General features: G+C 41.1%; 2 protein-coding genes across 2 annotated transcripts; both read left to right on the top strand.

Moving 5' to 3' along the window:
• Positions 1 to 6633: 6633 nt before the first annotated feature.
• LOC147544050 (uncharacterized) lies at positions 6634 to 12162 on the top strand. The gene is made up of 10 exons (XM_086635578.1): positions 6634 to 6965; positions 7044 to 7509; positions 7613 to 8065; positions 8384 to 8546; positions 8688 to 9145; positions 9265 to 10028; positions 10255 to 10449; positions 10534 to 10727; positions 10771 to 10825; positions 10947 to 12162. The coding sequence occupies exons 1-10, from the start codon at positions 6634 to 6636 to the stop codon at positions 12160 to 12162; spliced, it is 4296 nt and encodes a 1431-aa protein (XP_086491704.1).
• A 4309-nt stretch (positions 12163 to 16471) lies between these two features.
• LOC147544049 (uncharacterized) lies at positions 16472 to 19772 on the top strand. The gene is made up of 4 exons (XM_086635576.1): positions 16472 to 17213; positions 17348 to 18079; positions 18183 to 18925; positions 18981 to 19772. Exons 1-4 carry the CDS (start codon positions 16472 to 16474, stop codon positions 19770 to 19772), a joined length of 3009 nt encoding a protein of 1002 aa, XP_086491702.1.
• The last annotated feature ends 20 nt before the right edge of the window (positions 19773 to 19792 follow it).

Raw genomic sequence — 19792 nt, 5'->3', positions numbered from 1 at the left:
CCGATCAACATCACATACTCTCTGAAATCCCATCTTGCGTAATAGTGATTCCCATATATTCTTTGTAACAGAACAGCCAAAGAATAGATGGAAATCTGTTTCTTCATCTCCCTCACAGAAAACACATGTAGTGTCTATAACCATACCCCAACTTGCCAGAAAAGATCTAGTTTTAAGACGTCTTCGAAAGGCAAGCCACGTGATGAAACAATGTTTGGGTATTCCACCTGGTGACCATACTAAAGAAGTCCAGCTCCGTCGAGTTCCTCTGGGTCGAATTGCTTCATACGTCTCTTTGAGAGTACTATCCACCACCGCCTCTCTAGCCTCGACCGCGATAGTCCCTAACATAGCTGTGATATGAGTAGGAAAAACCCAGCCCGACTGCCCAATAAATTGAGATACCCGTGCATCTAAATGTAGGTGAGAATCATATCTATACCCCTCCGCGAAAGCATCATAAAGAAGACCCCGAGGATGCCATAGATCAATCCAAAAATCGGTATCATGGCCATCCCCCGGAGCAGTGCAAATGAGTCGCTGAGCCGTCGGCCTGCTGGCTAGAATTCGACGCGAACACCAGGAACTTCTACTCGAAGCCGATAAAGTCCAGAAGTGCTGGTCTTTGATGAGATTATTTCTCACCCACTCAGCCCACAAAGTCGTCTTACCACTAACCATATATGACGAAGATTTGACGCCTCGAACAACACCTCGATATTACGAAAACCAAGTCCCCCTTCATCAGTGAGGTAACAAAGGCTTTCCCAGCCAATAGGAGCTCTCTTACACCCCATATCCACGCCAGACCATAGGAACTTACTAAAGATGGAGTTGATGTCATTCATTACTCTCTTGGGAATAACGAACATTGTTGCCCAATATAGTAACATACTATTCAAACCCACCTTTACGAGGAGAACTCGCCCCGCGAACGATAAAAATCGACTCTTCCAAGATTGGATTCGTTCCTTGATTTTATCAATCAGCGGAATACAATGACTATAGGTGAGACGAGACGATATAAGAGGTAAACCCAAATAACGGATAGGTAGAGAACCAATACCGAATTCCAGAATACTAGTAATATCACTCTGACTTGGGCCAAAAGACCTGCAAAGAAAACCGTGCTCTTAGTCACATTAGCCTGCAACCCCGTCGCCCGATGAAAACCTGTTAACACACCTTTTAGAGATTGAGCCGCACCAGCGTCTCCTCGAAAGAAGACCATGAGATCGTCGGCGAAACAAAGGTGAGTAACTTTCGGAACTCGACACTTAGGGTTAGCAGGAACCGACCTGCTCTTTCCTCTCGATCAATAAGAAACGCGAATACCTCCATCATTAGGACAAACAGATATGGAGAAATCGGGCAGCCTTGCCGTAGACCTCGCTTCCCATCAAAATAACCATGGGCTTCACCATTAACCATAATCGAGAACTTAGACGTGGTGACACAGGCCCGCATCCATTCTATGAATATCTTTGGAAAGTGAAACTTACCAAGGACTGAGAATAGTGAAGACCAACGAACTGTGTCATACGCCTTCTTAAGGTCAATCTTAACCGTACACCTAGCCGAGGTATCTGGTCGGTGGTAATTCCGAACAATCTCATGGGCTAGCATGATATTGTCCTGAATAGTACGACCAGAAATAAAGGCTGATTGGTTCAGACTGATCATCGAATAAATGACTCCCTTCAGCCGTATAGTAAGAATCTTGGTAATGCATTTATACAACACATTACAACAAGATATCGATCTGAAATCTGGCACTGAAGAGGCATTATCTATTTTGGGAATAAGAGTTACAAATGTAGAGTTTACCTCTTTGAGAAGTTTTCCCGAGCTGAAGAACCTCTGGATAGCTTCCACAAAGTCATCTCCCACGATGTCCCAACACGACTTAAAAAAATGGGAAGAGAACCCATCCGGCCCCGGCGATCGATCAGAACCAATAGTCTGTAGAGCAGCAAAAATCTCATCTCTAGTCACCTTCGTAATGAGAAGAGCTCCTTCAGCTTCCTTAAGCGGGCGTGAGAACTCTACATTAGGTACGGGATCTAATGCTTTATTATCCTCATCCTCCCGACCAAATAAGTCCCGGTAGAAGTCTACACACATATTAGCTATCTCCGCCGGATCCTCAACCACCGAACCATCCTCCCTGGTGAGTCGAGTAATAGCATTCCGAGACTTCCTCTCTTTGATGGAATTGTGAAAGTAAGTTGTATTGCTGTCATCGAGAGTAAGCCATTCAACTTTAGCACGTTGTTGAAGCATTGCCGTTTCAGCCCGAACAACGTTACTATAGTTTTCAGTAGCTACTCTCTCTTGCCTACGTAACACCGGGTTTGCCGGATCTCTCTGCAAATGAACCTGCACTGAATGTAGAAAATTCTGATTAATGGTTATCTGGTTCGTCACCTCATGGAACTGAACTTTCTTCCATTCATTCAACCGAGCCTTCAAAGCTTTGAGCTTTGTCACCATACGAAACATCGGGTTACCCCATACTGACACCTTCCATACATCAGCAACAAGAGCGTGGAACGTGGAATCCTCCGTCCAAGCATTAAAGAACCGAAACGGAGTACGCCGGTGTATGTTGGGTGCAGCAAGTGGTATAATAATAGGAGAGTGATCTGAATCCCCAACCGGTAGAAAATCTGCTTTAGCTAGAGGAAAAGAAGTCAGCCAACTACTATTAATAAGAGCCCGATCGATCTTATTAATAACAATAGGGTTCTCTCTATAGATAGTATACAAGTCTTATTAGCATCACCACAAGAGAAGTCTAAGACAATAAAAAAAAAATTATTAGTAGGAATTCTTACTGGTTTCTTTTTCATTGATGCATTTTTGATACTTGTTCCCTCGTTAGAAACAGGGTCTGAAGTCTTCTTCCTGATCATACCCTTCTTTTTCTAGAAAATAAAACCCTAATTAGACCATTCCACTCCTCCTAAGTCTATCTCAAGAATAGATAACAACAGAAGATACAATTAGGATTAATCGTTGTTATAAACAAAAATATATCATTCTTTTGGTTAGCTGATTCTTACTTGTTTCCATAATTCTTTCCGTAATTCTTTCCTTTTTTCTGCTCGTCTTTGCAGGTCTGGCTTAACATTGCCCCCTTGGAATGCTTGGCAGGTCTGGCTTAACATTAAGAATCTCTGGACTTGTTTTAGTTCATGTCAGGTGAAGCATGTTGTTAGAGAGATCAATCAAGCAGCAGACTTTTTAGCTAAGAAGAGGCCCATTAATGATATTGAGCTAGACCCTTCTGATTTGCCTCCTGATCTAATCACTATTGTTAGTGATGATAGGAGAGGAAGAGTGAGATTGAGGAAACACTGGGAATGATTGTATAGTTTTTCTTTTTTGACTTTGTTTGTATTTTTGTTTCCTTTCTTGTTTAGGGTCTGGGCCCTTTAAACCCTGCTCATCTATGCAAAAAAAAAAAAGCTCCTGTCATCCAGAGAATTCTAAAATTAGCGTACAACATGAGAGACATTTGAATAAAGTAAGAAATTAATCGAATCAATCAACCTTCTCATCATAGGATTAACCTCAATAAGTCAAAAAGGATAACAACTCTAGATTACGAGCTGAAATGTGCAGTTTAAAAAATTCAATCGCATCAATTCTCGATGAACTTGATCTTTTAACGCCTAAAAGCATTTGTTTCTGGCTGTTGTCGTCATTTCTTGTTCTATCAAGCGATTGAAGATCTCGGTATCGAAAACTATACCACTTGGAAATGGAATCTCCTCCAATTAGGGAATCTAGAACACAGCTAGTATATTCAAGTGTAGGGGGACCCGAATTTGACAGGTGAAACCAGTACAAAACTTGGGGTAGGGGGAGCGAGAAATGGTTGTTAGTGAGGTAGTGCCAAATTCCATAACATTTAATTCCAATGCCTAACTTGACATACACAACATGATCTATACACAACATCTGAAACAAGTATTAATGTAAAATATCTACATGAAACGAGTATGCATCCCATCCCGAAACAAGTACAATAACATACACGAACACCGATACACAAATATAAAATCCTGTACTATCTTAAACACAACCACTAATCAAACACATCTGGTAAGGCTCAGCTTCGAAACTGTACGTGGAACTAGCACCTCATACACAAATACCCAAACAGACAAATACACAAACAGAAGCACCATACTCCAACTCGGACTCAAATACAACCATCAATCAAACACAAAAAGAAACCATAACATAAACATTAATGCACAAACAAGCACTTGCACAAATACAAAGAACAAACTCGGAAACAACAACCAAACACAAGCACAAACACATAGAAAAGTAAATACCAAGAGAAACTCAAGTATAACCACAAATGCAAACCCAAAAACAAACAGTTATACGAACACAACCAAGCACACAAATACACAAAGTCACAAACACAAGAAGCGAACTCCAACTATAACCAAAACACAACCACCAATCAAATCCAACACATACATGAAGAGGACCACAAACACAAACGCACAAACAAACACTTATACAAAAACAACCAACAAACATAAACACATAAGCAAAACAGAACCACAAACACCAAATACAACGACATCCACAACCACACATACATATAAAAACAAATGCGAAGAGAAGCATACATATATACACTAATACATACCAGAAACACAAACAAACTACCAGAACTAACAATAAACACGAGCAATAACCCAAATGAAAAAGGAAAAAATGTCAATAAGAATAATAAAGGAAGCCCAATGGCTAGTTTAGTGCTTAAATATGCTATAACCTCAAGAGTTTATTTATAGCACGTTTCTGTAATTTGTTACCAGGATATAACCTCAGGTTTTCTACATGTCCGATTAGCAATAATAATTCCCCTTGACGTATCTCTCACATTCCCACACTCAATTACGAATCCTGTTAGCAATAATAATACCCCTTAACGTATCTCTCACGCAAAGGAAGAAAACTATTCAAGTAATCTTAGGTGCCTAGTTAACAAAAATTAATAGAAATTAGCAAGTTTAATGAAAAGATTAGAAACGTCAGAGATCACCTAGGATTTATTAAATTACTGAAGAAACTTAAGGTGCATAAGGGCCTAGATCACCAAATATCATATCAAAGAACGAAATTGTATACCATATCCCGACATGAAAAGATTAACACAGAAAACGAGAAGTACATAGTTTAGAGGATACTTTGATGTTGAAGCTCCCTTCTATTTATAGGAAAGAAAAAGCCAAATGCAAGAACATATTGTGATCCCTCTGGACATTTGATTAGGGATTTGATCATCATATTACCACACAAGAACAAATTGTGATCCATGTTGTATTCAGTAAGAATAGAAACTTGATGAAGCTACTGAAGTAAATCGACATTTGTATACTGAATCTCACTCTCTGGAGTTTAGTCATATAACCCATGAGTGAAACTCCAAACATTTGCTTTACTATACAATTAACATTTCCAGGGAAAGTGTTTACTATCATGGATTACTAACTCGGGAAGCCTACCAATTTTGATTAGAAAAAGTCACAGGTAGGACTGTATTGGGGATCACTTTCAATTCATTAAAGTTCAATATCTATTATATAGGTGGGTTTGAAAACATGATAAACCTAACCAAATTCAACATTAAGATAACTGACATAATTCAACTCAAAACAAAACGAAGAGGACAACCCAATCTTTTTGAGTTGACAACACTTGTTATTCTTTCTTTTGTGTTATTTTTGGGAATCATGTGTAAATGCCATAAGAAAGGAGGAAAGGCCCAAATTTGGATAACATCACAACCAAAATTGTGTAAAAATAGCGAGCTAACCAACCTGCTGCAATAATACTTCTTCAGTCCATCCATTTTGGTAGTTGTAATTGTCCAAGGTCATCTTTCTAGAGTTGCAATGTCCCGATCTCTCTCAACAACGAGATCTATCATCTTCTCATTTGCTCAGACTTCCCTTAGGACTAAATGTACTCTATCTGCTGCATTTAGTTAAAAAAGTTACTACACTTTTGCATGAACATAGAATTTTGAATATACACCTGATAACCTTAAATCGAAGATAATCCCCAAATACAAGGCCTATAAGAGTTGTTTCTTCTGCTATAAGAGATATTGACAATTCAGCAGACCTTAAGAAAATAGAATTTTCAATATACACTTTTAACCTTAAATTAAGCCCCAAATACGATGCCTATAATAGTTGTTTCGGCTGCTATTGGATCTGCATTTATCCCAACATCCTTAAGGGCAAACATACTGTGTTTTATCTACAGGTTACCTGTCAAAATCAATGAAAAATATGAAAAAAAAAACACTTATTATAAGATTAACATGGTTTAATTAGTTCTAAATGTGCTCAAACTTAAGGCCTGCCTCAATTTATGGGCATCTTCTATTGCAACAACAGTCAACAGGTTCATACCTCTTCAAAATGCTTCCTTCAACTTTTTTGACAATATTACTCACGAGGCCTTCTTCCAGACAAATGCTTATAACTTCGTTACGAATAAGTTTGCAAGTTCTGCAGCTTCAGATCGGTCCCTTGCTAGCTGAAACATGTTAGAACAACAATTCCTCCAAGAGTAGGATTTCTTTTGTGAGCAATGGCACTTAGTAACCAACAGTTGAAAAAATCTCCTCTTCAAAAAGAAGCAAAAAGGCTGAGTTTTGAAGAGAGAGAAAGAGTGAGGCGGCGCGTTTTTCTAGGAGTGGTCTGTTTTGATTTTTCCGGCAAGGGGCGGTGGTTGGTGAGTCCCGTGTTTTTGGATAGGGGTTTCTCAGGCGGTCTGGCGGCTGGGGAGCAGCCTGTCTTGCTCCCTCCTGTTTCTAAGGAGGGAGCAGGAATCGGTTCTTCTTCTTTTGGAGCTGATTTTCCTAACAGTTCGAGTTCTTCATCTGCTCAACGCCCTGGTGGTTCTGGCTCGAAGGAGCAGGAGTGGAATTCGAGCTGAGCTTCGTTGTTTCGGCCTGATGCAAAGAAATATCGTGCTAAGTTGGGTTATTCACTTCCTAGGGTTTGTAAGGAGGGTGAATTACCTGAGATTGATCTTGATGGTTTCGAAGAAGAAATTAAGGAATGTGAGGATCTGCTTATTGGATCTTTTGTTGGTCAGAGATTACCGTTTCCTCTTGTTCGAAGAGTCCTTACAGCTCAATCGAAACCTAAAGGTGAGATGTTTCTGACTGTTCATGGTGATGCTTCTTATATCATTCGATTTTCTCTTGAGGAGGATCGACAAAGAGTATTGGAAATGGAACCATTATACATTGTTAATAGACTTTTCTTTGTTCGACCTTGGAGTTTGTTTATTGAAGAAGACATTGCTACCATGGATACTCTTCCTGTTTGGGTGTGCTTCAGGAAGGTGCCTATGTTTTTATGGAACCCTAAGGGTTTGACTTTGATTGCAAGTCATTTGGGGAGGCCTATTATAATGGATGAACCTACTACTCGACGTTCAAGGTTGGCTTATGCTCGAGTGTGTGTGGAGATTCCTAAGGAGGCCATTAAAATGCTCTGGTTGTGGTGTTTTTGGCCATTCTATGGGTAAGTGCAAGTCCACTGTTCGACCTAATGCCCAGGAAGGGAATGGGATTGGTCCTGCTGCTGGGGCAAGTCCTGGTGCACCTAAGGTTGTAACTAAAGTTACTACTGGTTTTCCTGTTTCTCGTGCTCAGAATGTGACACCTGAAAAGGTGTCTTCTGCTAAGAGTTTTGGTCCCCATCTTGCTTGTGCTCAGGGAGAGGTCCCTCTTGAGGTTCCCCCTGCAAAAAGTAAGATTGAGGTGGCTACCACTTCCTCTGATATGGCTGCTATGGTTGAGGATGAGGGTAATTGGACTCAGGTCACAAGGTCTAAGAAGCATAAAGCTTTTGATGGGGCTAGAAGGCCTATGGTGGATGCCTCTGATGGTCCTGGTAGTAGTCAGGCTCCTAAGAGGATGTGTGTTGTGGATAGTGGTGCAGAGGTAGATAAAGGGCATAATGATGTTATGGATGAGAGTAGGGTGGTGGTTGAGCAGTCTGGTGTTGCTGTAAGGCTGTGTTGTTTGGGGGTTCTTTGGCTAATATGCAACCTAGCCAGAGATTGAAGGGTAGAGTCCCTTTGAGACACATTAATGATTAGTTTTGGGAGTTGGAATGTGAGGGGGCTTAATGACTCCCTCAGAACTAGGGAAGTGGTTAAATTTATTAGGAGTAATAAGTTGAGTTTATGCTGTTTGGTGGAAACTCATGTAGATGTTAGTAATAAAGAGAAGGTGAAGAACTCCATTTTTCCCACTTGAAGCTGGTTGAGTAACTATGATTGTGATAGGTCAGGAAGGATACGGTTGTTGTGGGATTCTTGTCAGGTTGTTGTCTCTGTTACTGCTATGACAGATCAATCTTTGACTGTCTCAGTAGTGATGAGAGATAGTAGGAGTTTTTTATTAACTTGTGTTTATGCTAGGAACACAAGCCTTGAGAGGAGAGGACTGTGGACTGAGCTGAGAAGGTTGTCTCAGAGCTATGATGGTCCTTGGTTGGTGTTGGGGGACTTCAATACTATACTAGGGGTGGATGAGAAGATATGAGGAGCTACTGTTAAGCCTGGGGAAGTGTCTGATTTTCAAGATTGTGTTAGAGATACTTACTTGTTTGATTGTCCTTTTTCAGGGTGCTTCTCTACTTGGTCTAATTTGCAGGTAGGAGAGAGGAATATTGCTGAGAAATTGGACAGAGCTATGGTCAACATTGATTGGATTCAATTGTTTCCTTCTTCTAAAGCTGAATTCCTTTTGCCTGGGGTGTCAGATCATTCTCCTTGTGTGTTGGGCTTGTATGAGGAGATCAAAATGGGTCCTAGACCTTTCAAATTTTATAATTTCTGGAGTGAAGAGGAGGATTTTATGAAGGTTGTTGCAAAGGCTTGGGAGGTGAAGGTGACTGGTAATCCTATGTATAGGTTGGTGTGTAGGTTGAAGAAGGTGAGAGCTGCCTTACTTTTGTGGAAGAAGGAGAGATTTCAGGGGTTCTCTTCTCAGGTACAGGAGGCTAGAAGGGAGATGGAGCTGCTACAGGAATTGGTTTCTCTAAATCCTTCTTGTGAGCAGTCTAGGAGGGCAGAAAGGAAGGTTGTTAATGACTTTCTAAGTTGGCCAGGCAAGAGGAGAGTATGCTAAGACAAAAATCATGGGTTCAGAAGATTCACCTTGGTGGCAATAATACTAAGTTCTTTCATGCCTCTTTGAAGGAGAGGAGGTCTAGGAATAACATTCCTTTCATATACAATGATGTAAATGAAAAGGTTCTGAGGACTGATTTGGTTGCTCAAGAGTGTGTTGATTTCTATCAGGGTATGTTTGGTACTTCTAATTATCAAAGGGGAGTTCCTGAGATGTTAAGTAATATGGAGTTTGACTACATTTTGGAGCATTCAGAGGCTGCTAGGCTGATTGGGGAAGTGACTAGGGATGAGGTGGTCTATGCCTTATCCACCATTGGTTCTGACAAATCTCCTGGGCCAGATGGATTTACAGCTCATTTCTTTAAAGTTTGCTGGGATATTGTTGGTAAGGATTTTACTAAAGCTGTGTTGAGATTCTTTTCTTCAGGACAACTTTTGGGTGAGGTAAATTCTACCCTTGTTACTTTAGTTCCTAAATCTAAGAATGCTTCTAAAGTCTCTGATTTTAGACCTATATCTTGTTGCAACACTGTGTATAAGTGTATAACTAAAATCATTACTGTGAGAATGAAAGAGGTAATCTTTAAGCTGGTTAGCCCTTGCCAGTCTGGTTTTATTTCAGGTAGGTGCATTCAAGATAACATTTTGCTTGCTCATGAGCTTACTAGGGATTATCATAAGAACTTGGGGCCTCCTAGGTGTGCTATGAAGATTGACTTGCAAAAATCCTATGACACTATTGAATGGGATGCTCTTATGAAGGTCATGGAGAGGATGGGTTTCCCTAGCAAATTTAGGCAATGGGTTTATGCTTGTGTGTCTTCTGCCAGGTGTTCTTCATGGTGAATGGTGGCTCCTTTGGCTACATCAAGGGTAAGAGGGGTATTAGGCAAGGGTGTCCAATGTCTCCTTATTTGTTTGTTTTAGTGATGGAGATTTTTAATGTTCTTATGCTTGACATGGTTAAAATGCATAGATTTCACCTTCATCCCAAATGTGTTCAACCCTTAGTGACTCACTAGGCCTTTGCTGATGATTTGTTGGTCTTCTCTAAAGGGGACTTTGGCTCTACCATGGCCTTGAGTCTTTCTATGACTGTACTGGCTTGAGAGTAAACTCTAGGAAAAGTTTCATATTCTCTGCTGGGTTATCTGATAATGATGTGCAGCTGTTTCAGGATGTGCTGGGTTTTGAGAGTGCCTCTCTCCCTGTTAGATATCTTGGGGTTCCTCTTATTTCTTCCAGATTGAGGTACTCTGATTGCTTACCTCTTATTGATAGAGTTCTGGCCAGAATCCAATCATGGAAGACTAGGTTTCTCTCCTATGCTGGCAGAATGGTAATTGTGCAGTCTATTCTTCAGAGTATGGTCTACTTTTGGCTCAGTGTCTTTGATCTTCCTAAAAGAGTTTTGAGGGAGTTGGAGAAGTTATTTAGTAAGTTCTTATGGTCTGGGCCAGACATGGGGGTGAAAAAGGCTGCTGTTGGTTGGAGCAGTATTTGTTTTCCTCATGCAGAAGGTGGGCTGGGTATGAGAAGTCTTGTGACTCTAAACATTGCTTGTTGCCTCAGACACATTTGGGACATCTTCTGTCAGAAGCAGACCTTGTGGGTGGAGTGGGTCCAAGTTAATCTTATTAAAAAGTGAAAATTTTGGCTTATGAATATTCCTAGTAATGCTTCATGGATTTGGAGAAGGCTGCTTCAATATAGGGATTATGGTGTGAGGTTTGCTTTTCATGTTATAGGCTATTGAAGCAGACCAGCTTCTGGTTTGATTATTGGCATCCAATGGGGGTTTTGGCTGAGCATTTTGATGTGGCCTGGAGATATGACAGCAGGCTTAATGCTAGAGCCATTGTCAGTGCCTGTATTGCTAATGGTTCTTGGTCATTGCGTAGCCATACTTATGATCAGCTGGGTCCTATAGCTTCTAGATTACATGAAATTCCCATTGAGGAGGATTGTGAAGACAGGAGAGTCTGGAAAGCTAATGACAAGGGTATATTCACTCTCAAGAGCACCTATGAGGCTTTAAGGCAGAGCAAAATGGTGGTTCCATGGCATAGTATGGTTTGGTTTTCTCACAACATCTCCAGGCACAGCTTTATAACTTGGGTGGTGTTGAGAGGTGGTCTTATTACCAAATGCAAGCTCCTCTTTTGGGGAATTGAAGTGGACCCTATGTGTGTTTTGTGTGGGAAAGCTAGTGAAGATGAAATGCATCTTTTCTTTCAATGTGAATTTTCTTTGTTCATTTGGAACAAGTTGCTTTCAATGTTAGGCCTTGTTAAAGTTTCTAGAGGTGATTGGTCTAAGGAAGTGGATTGGTGTGTCTCTATGTTTAAGGGGAAGGATGGTATTGGCCTTGTAGGCAAATTAGCTTTCAATGGCTTTATCTATCATGTTTGGTGGGAGAGAAACAAAAAGGTTCACTCAGATGCAGCTAGGAGCAAACTTGAGGTGTTGGCTCAAATAATTGAGGAAGTGAGAATGAAAGCTCATCCTGTTCATGTTAAATTTGTTGATTCAGCCAGAGACAGGTTTGTTGCTAATGAGTGGAACATTGAGGCAAATCTTGTAGCTCCCCTGGTGGTAGATTGTACATGGGAGGGACCTGATGAAGGCAATGTGCTTATTAACTCAGATGGGTCTTTTGGTGTGGATGGTGCTGGCTATGGTGGTGTGTTGAGGAATCATTTGGGGGAGGTGCTGGTTGCTGTGAGGGGTAGAGCTGCTCCTAAATCAGTACTCTTTCATGAGCTTCAGGGTATTGAAGCTGGGTTGAGGATGGCAAACATGCTGTATTTACCTAAGGTGGTGCTAGCAACAGATTCCATGATAGCCTGTTGTATTCTTACTGCAGATTCTCTTGAACATCCTTGGACTGTTGGCTTCCTGATCAAGAGAATCAAAGTTCTTATGGCTAAGTTTGTTATGTGCAGTGTGCTTCATGTTTTTTAGGGAAGTCAACCAGGTTGCTGATTGGCTCTCTAAACATAGGCCTGTTGGTGATGAGGAGGTCTTATGCTCGGAAGATGTTGAACCTGAGCTGCTGCAGCTTCTTGAGGAGGATAGAAGGGGTGTTGTTAGGAAAAGAACTAAATGAAGTCTTCTTTTGTTTTTGTGAGCTGGTGTTTGTCTATTTGTTGTTTTTTTGGTATGATTCCTTTTGTTGAGACTATTGTGGGCTTGTTTTTTGGTTCTTGTGAGGGTATGTTCCCTCCTAAGGGTATAGGCTAGGCCTTTTGTATTGAACTCTTTTGTTTTGGGCCTGGCTCCCTTAGCCTGCTGATTAATACCAAAAAAAAAACCAACAGTTGATAATCTGAAGAACAGAGGCTTCGTAATTCCAAATAGATGCGTGTTATGCAAATGCGAAAAAGAAAGCATAGATCACCTATTTCTTCACTGTAAGGTGGCCTCAAACTAATGAAATTACTCACTGTAATGACCAAAATTTGGATAGTTATGGAGATTTATAGATGAAACATAAGATTCCCAAAACATACAAATAATATTAGATTTACCCGAATAAGTCATCCATAGTTCAAACCAATTGTCGTTCTGCAGCCTGAAACCTACAAGAATAACGCATCTATACCACTTTTGGACTAGTAAAACAACTCTTCTTGCTAGTCCTATTTCACCAACACCCTGAACACAAAAAAAAGGTTTTCTTTTCTTCGATTTTACCTTCTAAAGTTTAACCTTATATCAATTCTAACATGAAGAAATATAGCTGCTAGGTAATTCAAAAGCAAATATAACAACACAATTGTGACATATAAAGGTTATCCGTCCTTTACCTTTTTTGAAATTGTGTGGTATGCGCTTAACTTGCCAAAGCCACACCAGCAAATCCTTACTATCTTGAGAAGGTTGCTTCGTACTTATAGAACTTCCACCTGCAGTATGAGGAGATCTCAAAATACTGTCGAAAAGAGTATCATATACCAAATAATTATTAAGTTAACGAGTATTCTCTTTAAACACAAGTAAATTACTTGATATAATTAAAAAGGGTGGAAGAAGCTTTTTACTCTTAACGTAACAACTCTACCGCGGATAAAATGTTGTCCTGCGTATGACTTGACAACGTCATCACATTTTTCACTTTTTCATGCTTCAAAACCCCAATAATACATGAAAAGTAGGATTTCATCCATACATAAAATGCATTTTAACAACTAACAATGAAAAAGAATAGAAAAGATCAAATTTAAGATTTCAAAGATGCTTAAAGCCTCAAACAACATTTACAATTGGAATCTTACTATCGCTCTTCAAAAGCCGGTCTATACTTAATGTAAATGGACTCGGCCGATGACAGGGAGATATATGATTAATACCGATGGTGCTTTGAACGAGGTGGATGCGGGGTATGGAGCCATTATTCGAGATTCAGAGGGGATTGTTGTTAGAGCAGCCACGGGTCAGGTTGATGGACAGACTATCTTTATACATGAGTTGCAGGGTGTTGAGTTGGGATTGGAGCTAGCACTTAGTACTGGGCTGCAGGAAGTTGAACTTGGTCTTGATTCGATGAATATCAAGTTACTTCTTGCAAAACCAAATCAGAAATTACCATGGCGGGCGAGGCGTTTATGGAAGAGAGTTCAGAGGCTTAAGAGCCAATTTCGGAGTTTTCGGGTGTTTCATGTCTATAGGGATGCAAACCAAGCTGCTGATCACTTGTCTAAGATGGGGCTCGGACCGGGAGTAACTCAGTTGAATGCTAGTCAACTGCCGGCGGAATTAGTCAATATTGTTAATGCGGACTCTAGAGGGACAGTGAGAATGAGGAAAGGGTGGGGCTAATGAAATGATGTAATTTGATTTCTTTGCTGTTTTATTTAGTTTTATTTCATTGTATTCGGTTCGGGCTTCTCCCGCTTATCATTATAAAAAAAACATTTACAATTGGAAATACGAAAGGACAACATATATTGTTTCAAAAATACCTGAATTCCTGTAGTTGAAAACCCAAATATGTTGAGCATATGCCAGATCCCAATAACAAGCGAAGGAAACAAACAACGATTATTATACTGACATAATAACATAGCAGAATTTGGTGACAATCCGGTTAAAACAAAGCTCTTTGGATGCGATGCTATCTTGTAAAGATACGATATACGCCTCATGTTGGTTAAACTGATTATTTAGGCGTGTAACAGCATAAACCACAACAACATGGCCTGAATTCGTGTTTTGGAGATTGCACTTTCAAACTATATTTCCTTCTAACTGAAACCACAAGACTAGTTCAGAAAGCCACTTCACACAGCTAACTTGGCAAAGTTGGCACCAATCATCCTAGCAAATCAATAGAATCAAATCAGTACTTATACCTACAGAAAACCCCTAGAATTGAACGATCTAGACTAGATTTTTACCCCATCGCCTCTCTAACATCAACATGGCAGAATAAGACTAGCCGTCCCATCACAAAGATGCCTGAGAAAAAAGAACAAAAACAAGTATGTACATCAATTCGAGAAGATATGAAGAAAGAAAAGAAACTGAAAGAAGAACGTTCAATAAGATGTGTTTTCTGTGGGGGAGATGAAGAAACGGATTTCCACTTATTCTTTGGTTGTTCGGTCACAAAGATTATATGGGAATCGCTATTACTCAAGATGGGTTTTCAGAGAGTATGTGCCGCTGATTGGGAAGGGGAGCTACAGTGGTGTATCAATCACTTTGGTGGGCTCTCTATCGCTGCCTGAGTGGGTCGTTTGCTTCTAAATGCCTATGTCTATCATATTTGGAAGGAGCGGAACAACAGGGTATTTAGAAGTAATGTCATGTCACCGGGGCTGATTATACACACTATCTGTGATGAAGTGAGGATCAAGCTGAACACCGTTACCAAACGGTTTGAAGATACAGAGGAGAATCGGAGAACCATTGATCGCTGGAATCTTATCATCTCTCTCCAAAAGCCAGTCTACACTCCATGTAAATGGACTCGGCCGACGGTAGGAAGATATATGATTAATACTGATGGTGCACTGAACGAGGTGGAAGCGGGGTATGGGGCCATTATTCGAGATTCGGAGGGGATTGTTGTCAGAGCAGCCACAGGTCAGGTTGATGGACAGACTATCTTCATACACGAGCTGTAAGGTGTTGAGTTGGGATTGGAGTTAGCACTTAGTGCCGGACTGCAGGACGTTGAACTTGGTCTTGACTCGATGAATATCAAGTTACTTCTTGCAAAACCACATCAGAGATTACCATGGAGGGCAAGGCGTTCGTGGAAGAGAGTTCAGAGGCTTCGGAGCCAATTTTGGAGTTTTCGGGTTTTTCATGTCTATAGAGAAGCCAATCAGGCTGCTGATTTCTTGTCGAAGATGAAGCTTGGACCGGGTGTAACTCACTTGAATATTAGTCAACTACCGGCGGAATTAGTCAATATTGTTAATGCGGACTCGAGAGGAACAGTGCGGATGAGGAAAGGGTGGGGCTAATGATTTGATGTAATTTTGATTTCTTTGCTGTTTTTTGAATTCTTATTCTTTTGTATTCGGTTCGGGCACCTCCCGCTTATCATTATAAAAAAAAAAGAAGGCTTGGGACATTGAGGTTATGGCCAATCCTATGTATAGACTAGTTACTAAGCTCAAAAAAGTAAAGTTTGTATATGGAAGAAGGATAAGTTCTCTTCCTTTTCTTCTCAGGTTTAGGTTGCTACGTCTACTCTTGATGATGTTCAGACAGAGCTGAGGATTAGACCTCTCTGTGCTGAAGTAAGGGAAAGAGAAAAAGAGGTTGTGGCTGACTTTAGTTTTAAAGCTAGAATGGAAGAGTCTATGATTAGACAAAAATCCAGAGTTCAATATGTTTTTTTTTTTGTATTAATCAGCAGGATTTTAAGGGATCCAGAACCTTAACAAGAGAAGGAAGTCAGCCAAAACAGCCAACAAACAAAACCCAACCCATACAAAAACCCAAGCAACCCAAAAGAAACATATATAGTCCCAACAAAATATAACAACCATCAAAAAACAATAAAGAAGAAAGAACACAAGAGAAAACTCAATCATTTTTTTTTTAGATAAAATTACATCATTACAAAAAGTGAGGAGAGAGAATCTCCCGGGCGGCGTATCTTTCTAGGGTCTGGCGGCGCGGCTTTCTTTTCCGGTTTTCTTGGCAGCTTGGTGGTTGGCCGGCACCTGCTTTGTTCTCCGATCTTCTTGGAATTTCGATTGTTGGTCTCCTTCCGACAGGCTTCTAACTGCTGGTTTGTTTCTTTAGGAGAGGTATGCCGGTGGCAGGGGAGCCACAGTTTCTCCTCCCTGCTTCTGGCGAGGAAACCCCTAACCTTTTTGGGGAAGGACCTTCCTCAAAACAGAACTCAAAAGGGAAGGAGAAGTCGGATGATGAGCGATTCTCCTCTAAGAATCTCTCGTCGCTACCAACAGGTAATGGCTCTTGGAGAGCTGATTGGGCTTCCTTGTTTATGGGAAGTAAGAAGATTCTGAGCAGTACTCCCCTGGAGTTTACTGAACCAGCGATGGTGAATGGCGAACCAGTTGCGAGGTTCTCTACTTCTGAATTTGTGTCTGAGCAGAAGGAATGTGAAGATTGGCTTGTGGGTTCATTTGTGGGTCGTCGAATGCCATACCCTAATGTGCTTGCTGCTCTCAAGAAGGCATGGAAGCCACAGGGTGAGTTCTCTCTAACTATTCATGGCTCCTCTGCTTACATGATTAAATTTGTTCTTGAAGAAGATAGGCAAGCTGCTTTAGAGCATGAACCTATATTCATTTTAAATCACTTGTTTGTTGTGAGACCCTGGTCACCTTTTATTGAAGAAGAACTACAAAAACTTGAATTTGTACCTGTTTGGATTAGTCTGTGGGATGTTCCCTCTCTTTATTGGAACCCCAAAGGTATTGCTCGCATAGCTAGTCTGATTGGTAAGCCAATTATGTTGGATAGGCCAACTGAGGCTAAATCTCGTATGTCCTTTGCTCGAGTTTGTGTTGAAGTGGATAGGAAGTGTAAATTTCCAGCCAGTGTTAGTTTGATCACTAATGAGGTTAAGATTAACACAGTTAGAGTTAATTATGCTTGGAAACCAGTTATTTGCACTGTGTGTGGTGAGTTTGGTCATTTCTCTGGTCGCTGACCTCAGGTGGTAACGAGAGTGCTAAGAACCCTCCTAGGAAGCAATATCAACACCCAAGGAATGGTGGGGGTCCTCCTGTTCGACATAATGCCACTGAGAGTAGGAACAGTGGGGGTGCTCCTGTTCGACAGAATGCTAATGAGAGCAATGTTCCTGCTGCTCCTCCTATTCCTAGGAAGACTAATGTACCTTTTGAGGATTCAATCAAGAGAGACCCTGTGGCTAAAGAGATTACCAAGGGTTTAGCTAGTCAGGGGTCTAGGTTTGCTATTCTCAATGATGATGCTTTTGAGAAGGAACTTAAGGCTGCCAATCTTATGGAGAGTACTAATGGTGCCCCAGTTGTTCAAATGTGTGGTTCTTCCAACAGAATGGAGGAGGAATGGACACCTGTGGTTAAGAGGAAAAGCAAGCAGGCTCATGTTGGGGCTCACTCAACCAGGGTAGCTGGAGATCTTACTAACCATGCTTCTAAAAGAGTCTGCCTCTTAGAGGGTGGACAACAAGAGGGGCTAGTTCCCCAGTCTATGGAGGGTATTGAGGGTGCTGGTTCTCTAGATGGGATGTTGGACACTGGAGTTACTTGTAGCACTCAAATGCAACAATCTGCAACTGAGCATACAGACTGTGTGGCTAAGGTGGTTGCTTTATTTGCCAATAAGGAGAGAGCTTCTGCATCAAGTGGCGCTGGTCCCAAGATGGGTGTGCAAACCAGGAAGCCCTCTCACCCTTTAAATGGTTAGTCTGGGCTGCTAGAATGTGAGAGGCTTGAATAGCCCCACAAGAATAAAGGAGGTGAAAGACCTCATGAGAAAGAACAAGTTAAGTTTGTGTGGTTTAGTTGAAACTAGAGTTTCTTTTGATAAAAAGGGGCTGGTGCAGAGATCCCTTAACCCCTATTGGCAGTATCTTGATAACTATGCTGCTCATAGTGGTGGTAGAGTTTGGTTAGGTTGGGACCCTAATCTTTTGAAAGTAACACAGCTTTTCTCCTCTGACCAATTGATTCCTGTCCAGGTTACACTTAGAGATGCCAGATGCTTTTCTCTTGCTATGGTCTATGGTCACAATAGTTGTGAGCTTAGAAAGGAGTTGTGGGAGGATATCAAGTCTCTGGTTGGGAGATTTGGAGGTCCTTGGGCTCTCTTGGGGGATTTTAATTCCATTCTTACTCCTGATGACAAACAAGGAGGAGATTTGGTTAGACCTTGTCATTACAAGGACTTTGCTGCTTGTGTGCTTGACTCAGCCCTATTTGATTGCCCCTATTATGGTTGCGTTTACACTTGGAACAACAGACAAGAGGGTCCTGCTAGTATTTTCTCTAAGCTGGATAGGGTACTCATTAATGTGGAATGGCTGCACCTCTTTCCTGATTCTAGAGCTGATTTCCTTCCCCCTGGCCAGGTAGACCACTCTCCTGCTATTTTCTCCCTCTTTGAGGTCCCAATTATTGGTAGGAAACCTTTTGAATTCTTCAATTGTTGGTGTGATGAGCCTGGGTTCATGGAGATGATTGAAGAGGAATGGGACTGTGATGTGTTGGGTACTCCTATGTTCCAACTAGTTACTAAGCTTAAGAAGGTTAAGGCCAGACTTAATCAATGGAAGGTTGCTAACTTCTCTAACTTTTCCCCAGCAAGTTGTTGATGCTAGGAAAGAGTTGGAGGATGTCCAAGCTGCCCTTCATGATCATCCCCAAGATGTTAACCTAAGAAGGATTGAGAAGCAGGTATTGAGTAGTTATACTCATTTGGCTGAGGCTGAGGTATCCATGCTCAGACAGAAAGCTAGAGTGCAATGGTTAACTGAGATGGATGGTAACTCCAAGTTCTTTCACAACACTATTAAGGAGAGGAGGGCTAGGAACAACATTCACAAAATCACTAATGGTGCTGGTGTGGTCATTGAGGACCAACAGCAGGTGGTTAATGAGTGTGTCAACCATTATAAAGCTTTCTTTGGCCTTGAGGAGACACATGAGGATGAGGACTCTGGTTTAGGCTCCTTTGAGTTTTCTAACTCCATTTCTAGTGATGTTTTGCAGGGGTTGATCACTCCAGTGACTAGGAAGGAGGTGGTGTTTGCTCTCTCCACCATTGGTTCTGACAAAGCCCCAGGGCCAGATGGGTTCTCATCTCTCTTTTTCAAAAGGTGTTGGAGAGTGGTGGGGGATGACTTTACTAGAGCTGTGTTGAGCTTTTTCAAGTCTGGGAAGCTTTTAGGGGAGGTGAATGCTACTTTTCTCACCCTGGTTCCAAAGGTCCCTAATGTGAATACTATGGGAGATTTTAGACCTATAGCATGTTGTAATGTGGTGTACAAAACCATTACCAAGATTCTTACCATTAGGCTCAAGAGTGTGGTGGGATCTTTGCTGGGAGAGAATCAATCTGCTTTATTTCAGGGAGATCTATCCAAGACAATATAATGCTTGCTCATGAGATTGTT

Source organism: Eschscholzia californica, unplaced genomic scaffold, assembly GCF_041429995.1.
Source record: "Eschscholzia californica isolate CP2 unplaced genomic scaffold, dmEscCali1.0.p SCAF_4, whole genome shotgun sequence".
Taxonomy (NCBI): domain Eukaryota; kingdom Viridiplantae; phylum Streptophyta; class Magnoliopsida; order Ranunculales; family Papaveraceae; genus Eschscholzia; species Eschscholzia californica.
Note: the sequence above shows the minus strand (reverse complement) of the source record. Positions and strands in the feature narration are given on the sequence as shown.